General features: G+C 47.0%; 1 protein-coding gene across 1 annotated transcript; it reads right to left on the minus strand.

The window, feature by feature from the left end:
- Nucleotides 1-2,049: 2,049 nt before the first annotated feature.
- LOC120994032 lies at nt 2,050-4,912 on the minus strand. Its single transcript, XM_040422494.1, has 4 exons — nt 4,314-4,912; nt 4,080-4,226; nt 2,177-2,432; nt 2,050-2,059 (listed from the first exon to the last, which is right to left on the minus strand). Exons 1-4 carry the CDS (start codon nt 4,684-4,686, stop codon nt 2,050-2,052), a joined length of 786 nt encoding a protein of 261 aa, XP_040278428.1. The 5' UTR covers nt 4,687-4,912.
- Nucleotides 4,913-5,343: the final 431 nt, after the last annotated feature.

The following is a 5,343-nucleotide window of genomic DNA, read 5'->3' on the forward strand; positions in this document are numbered from 1 at the left end:
CACACACTGACACACTCACTGACCCACACACCCTGACCTATACACACACTGACCTATACACACTGACACACTCACACTGACCTATACACACACATACACTGACCTACACACACACACACTGACCTATACACACTGACACACTGCATTTTTTACAGATGCTTCTCCTTTTGGCAAAGCAGCGCCGCCGACCAGTGATTTGGGCTTTCCCTCGTGCCAATGAGTGGTGGAATGTGACCGTCCCAGGATTCACCCACAGACAGTGGGTGCAGAATTTAAGGATGTCAGAGGAAACCTTCTCATTCCTTTGTGCAAAGCTACGTCCAGTGATGGAAAAGAAAAGCACCAACTTCAGAGCCTGTTTGCCTGTAAGGAAAAGAATTGCCATTGCACTGTGGAAGCTGGCTACCAACAGTGAATACAGGAGTATAGGTCATCTTTTTGGTGTCAGCAAATCATCAGTGTGCCGGTGTGTGCAGGACTTCTGTAAGTCTGTGTGCACATTGCTAGCGCCTGAAATTGTTCATTTTCCTAACAGGGAAAAGCTCAAAGACATGGCTGAGTACTTTGAGAACAGGTGGGGCCTTCCACAGTGTGTTGGTGCTATTGATGGCTCACACATACCAATAATAGCACCACAAGAATACCACACTGACTACTTCAACCGAAAAGGCTGGCATTCCATCATCCTCCAGGGAGTAGTGGATGGCAAGGGACTATTCTGGAATGTGAATGTAGGAAAGCCTGGGAGTTTGCATGATGCTCGGGTTCTCCGATTGTCAACATTTTGGGATTGGGTTGGCCAGGGAGGCCTGTACCCTGTTAGCACTAAGAACATTTGTGGGGTGAATGTTGGCTATTATGTGCTTGGGGACTCTGCCTATCCTTTACAAAATTGGCTCCTGAAACCATTTCCTGACAATGGGCGCCTAACAACAGAGCAGCAAATCTACAACAAGAAAACATCCAGGGCACGTGTTGTAGTGGAAAATGCGTTTGGAAGACTTAAGGGTAGATGGAGGTGTCTTATGAAGAGGAATGACAGTGACATACAACTAACCAAATCCATGGTCCTAACGTGCTGTGCTCTTCACAATCTTTGTGAAAGTCATGGAGAAGACTTTGACCAGGATTGGAATACATCTCCAGAAGAGCCAGTACCAGTAATAGCAGCACAGGATATGGAAGAAGAGTGCAGTGAAATACGTCAGGCTCTGATGAGGCACCTTAACGTTAACGTTGTTACCGTGAATAATTAAAATCTTTAATTACTTTTTGCTAAATGCTAAATAAAATCAGACATACTCAGAGAAGTCGTTCTTGTTTTTTATTCCACAAAAAAAATCATCTTCCTACATATTTTGTAAAGGCAAAATTTTGATAATGTAGAAACATTGTTTACAATAAAGAGCTTGTAAAGGTTTGTTTTTTATTAAGCTAGTGCAGGGATATGCAATTAGCGGAAATCCAGCTGTTTTGCAGAACTACAAGTCCCATCATGCTTTTGCCTCTGGGTGTCATGCTTGTGACTGTCAGAGTCTTGCTATGCCACATGGGAATTGTAGTTCTGAAACAGTTGGATATCCACTAATTGCATATCCCTAAGCTATTGCATTGTTGTTTTTTTCTTCAATTTCACTTCCAATAAATGTTTTTTTTTTGTTTTCTTTGTATGAATTTCTAACTTCCTGTTCCTCCTCAGTAAGCTGTTCAATAAGCTGTGCTGACTGACTAAACACAGCTCAGATGATGTTGTCTGGTTTACTGAGAAGGAACAGGAAGTGAGAAATTCAGACCAAGAAAAAAAACATCTAAAAAGGAAATTAAAGGAAAAGGTGAAACCAAAAATGCCAAGTATATTCGCAATTACATCTACAATGCAAAAATGAGAAGAAATTAAGCGTTTGGGGGTGCCCTTTGTTGAAATCCAGGCTCCACCGTCCAAGGGGGGTGATAACGCAAAGGAGGCAGAAGGGAATCAAAGCAGCAGCACAAAGAAAGCCATGTGCAGCAAGGAGCAAATGTGTCCAATCTTGTGTGATCGCTGATGGCTCAAAGGAGCCTATTAAAAAAAAAAAAAAATCTAACCTTTAAAACCCACTCTAATTATATATTTTTAAACGTAAACATGGGTACAGGTCCTGTGCTGCATGAAAGGCACCAATGTCTGGGTGGTGACCTGGGTTGACGATTGGCTCCAATCACTTGAACAAGCTGACCAAGGACACCGAGGAAGGCCTGGTTGAAGGTAGCCAACTGCTCCATCTGCTGCCGGGCAATTTCTGCCTCCTGGCGCATAGCTTCCTGTGCATCCTGACGTACTGCTTGAAACCGCCTCTCAGAAAGGTTATCCATTCTTTCCAGCTGCCTTTCTTCTGCTGCCCGCATATACTCCATGACTGTGCGCAGATCCAACTGTAACCTTCTCCTTTCACCTGTAATATACAAAAGACCTAAATATTGCTTTTGGTAACATCTGCCAAACCAATACTGTAAGCTCCTTTCTCATCTGCCCCACACTGATTCACTGCCACACCTCTGTTCCCCCTGCTCATCTGCTACACCAATACACAGCACTGCTCATCTGCCCACTGCTGAACCCCCCTTCTCATCTCTTCCACCACTGTACCTGCTGCTAATCCCCCCCTTCTCATCTCTTCCACCACTGTACCTGCTGCTAATCCCCCCCTTCTTATCTCTTCCACCACTGTACCTCCTGCTAATCCCCCCCTTCTCATCTCTTCCACCACTGTACCTGCTGCTAATCCCCCCTTCTTATCTCTTCCACCACTGTACCTCCTGCTAATCCCCCCCTTCTCATCTCTTCCACAACTGTACCTCCTGCTAATCCCCCCCTTCTCATCTCTTCCACCACTGTACCTCCTGCTAATCCCCCCCTTCTCATCTCTTCCACCACTGTACCTGCTGCTAATCCCCCCCTTCTTATCTCTTCCACCACTGTACCTCCTGCTAATCCCCCCCTTCTCATCTCTTCCACCACTGTACCTCCTGCTAATCCCCCCCTTCTCATCTCTTCCACCACTGTACCTCCTGCTAATCCCCCCCTTCTCATCTCTTCCACCACTGTACCTCCTGCTAATCCCCCCCTTCTTATCTCTTCCACCACTGTACCTCCTGCTAATCCCCCCCTTCTCATCTCTTCCACCACTGTACCTCCTGCTAATCCCCCCCTTCTTATCTCTTCCACCACTGTACCTCCTGCTAATCCCCCCCTTCTTATCTCTTCCACCACTGTACCTCCTGCTAATCCCCCCCTTCTCATCTCTTCCACCACTGTACCTCCTGCTAATCCCCCCCTTCTCATCTCTTCCACCACTGTACCTCCTGCTAATCCCCCCCTTCTCATCTCTTCCACCACTGTACCTCCTGCACATCTCCCCCACAGCTGATCTCCCCCTTCTTATCTCTTCCACCACTGTACCTCCTGCTAATCCCCCCCTTCTCATCTCTTCCACCACTGTACCTCCTGCTAATCCCCCCCTTCTCATCTCTTCCACCACTATACCTCCTGCTAATCCCCCCCTTCTCATCTCTTCCACCACTGTACCTGCTGCTAATCCCCCCTTCTTATCTCTTCCACCACTGTACCTCCTGCTAATCCCCCCCTTCTCATCTCTTCCACCACTGTACCTCCTGCTAATCCCCCCCTTCTCATCTCTTCCACCACTATACCTCCTGCTAATCCCCCCCTTCTCATCTCTTCCACCACTGTACCTGCTGCTAATCCCCCCTTCTTATCTCTTCCACCACTGTACCTCCTGCTAATCCCCCCCTTCTCATCTCTTCCACCACTGTACCTCCTGCTAATCCCCCCCTTCTTATCTCTTCCACCACTATACCTCCTGCTAATCCCCCCCTTCTCATCTCTTCCACCACTGTACCTCCTGCTAATCCCCCCCCTTCTTATCTCTTCCACCACTGTACCTCCTGCACATCTCCCCCACAGCTGATCTCCCCCTTCTTATCTATTCCAACACTGTACCTCCTGCACATCTCCCCACTGCTGTTTTAGTTTAAGAAAATGCACAGTTAAAAATTTCTTTTTTATCATCATGTCTTACCATTGTGCCTTGGTGCATTGGGAGTACTCTGTAGTTGGCTACTCTGTGGTTGGCTTGAGGAAATACTGCTGCTGTTGCTGCTGAAAGACATTGAAGGTCCATCTTCTGATAAGTTTGATGCATCAGTGGAGAGTCCATCAACTGTTTCTGAAAATAAACATATGGTTAGATATTATATTTTAAATGGTAAGCAGAGCGATATTCTAAGCGAAGTTTTAAAAAAAAAAAACTTACCAAAGGGGTCTACCATGGATTCGAGAATTACAGTTGCAGAGTCCAGACCTCCCTCCCTGCCTTGGTTTGCTGGCCGATGACCGTAAATGGCGTCCATGGCGTCGTACCACCTCCAAGCAGTTGGACAGTTTCCACTACGGCTGTTGGCGTCCTTAATTTTTTTATATTGTGCTTTAAGCTTTTTAAGCTTTGCCCTACACTGGCCCGACGTCCGTTCAAATCCCTCGGCTGCCATCCGCTGCGAAATATCTTTATAGACCTTTTCATTTCTCACTGATCCATCAAGCTCACTCTGAATAACGCCATCGCCGATGATTGCTAAGAACGTAGATAGTTCCTCAGATAACCAGACCCTGCTGTTGTTTGCTGGCATCCTTCTCCTTTATATGGACTAATAAGGCGACGTGGTGATTGTTTGGCGCTTTGCTTTGACGTCAGCATTGATGTTTTCTGACCACCAATCAGTGGAAAGTACTGTGTGACGCCAGTAGCTCCGCCCTAACCGTACCGTTCCATTTTCTATGGACCCACATGAGAAGCAGGACCCTGAATGGCGCGGTACGGTTCGGTTTTATGGCACGCTTTCATAATGGAAACACCCAAAATAGCGTACCGTACCGAACCGTACCGAACCGATCCGCTCAGTGGAAACGAGGCATTAGTGAGCGGAGATACCGGAGGGCATAGCAGGAGAACGGAGCGGCGCCCGGGGATAATAGTAAGTGCAGTGAGATCCCCGGGCGCCGCTCTACATATCTGTATAGTTAGTTCATAGTGTAATAACCGGTGAAAGGTCCTCTTTAAGGCCCCTTTCAGACGAGCGAGTTTTCCCCGCGGGTGCGATTCGTGAGACGTGAACGCACAGCACCCGCACTGAATCCTGACCCATTCATTTCTATGGGTCTGTTCACATGAGCGTTGGTTTTCACACATCAGTTCTGCGTTGCGTAAAAATCTCAGCATGTTGTACATTCCGCATTTTTCACGCAGCCCTGATCTCATAGAAGTGAATGGGGCCTCAGTGAAAAAC

The sequence above is a fragment of the Bufo bufo genome, chromosome 3, assembly GCF_905171765.1.
Source record: "Bufo bufo chromosome 3, aBufBuf1.1, whole genome shotgun sequence".
In the NCBI taxonomy this organism is placed as follows: domain Eukaryota; kingdom Metazoa; phylum Chordata; class Amphibia; order Anura; family Bufonidae; genus Bufo; species Bufo bufo.

What these genes read in the sequence shown, in the direction of transcription:
- LOC120994032 (XM_040422494.1), bottom strand. Translation starts at nt 4,686, where the DNA reads ATGCCAGCAAACAACAGCAGGGTCTGGTTATCTGAGGAACTATCTACG. An exon ending in ATCCATGGTAGACCCCTTTG is followed by an intron (nt 4,227 to 4,313) that starts GTAAGTTTTTTT and finishes GTTTATTTTCAG; the next exon opens with AAACAGTTGATGGACTCTCC. An exon ending in CAATGCACCAAGGCACAATG is followed by an intron (nt 2,433 to 4,079) that starts GTAAGACATGAT and finishes TGTATATTACAG; the next exon opens with GTGAAAGGAGAAGGTTACAG.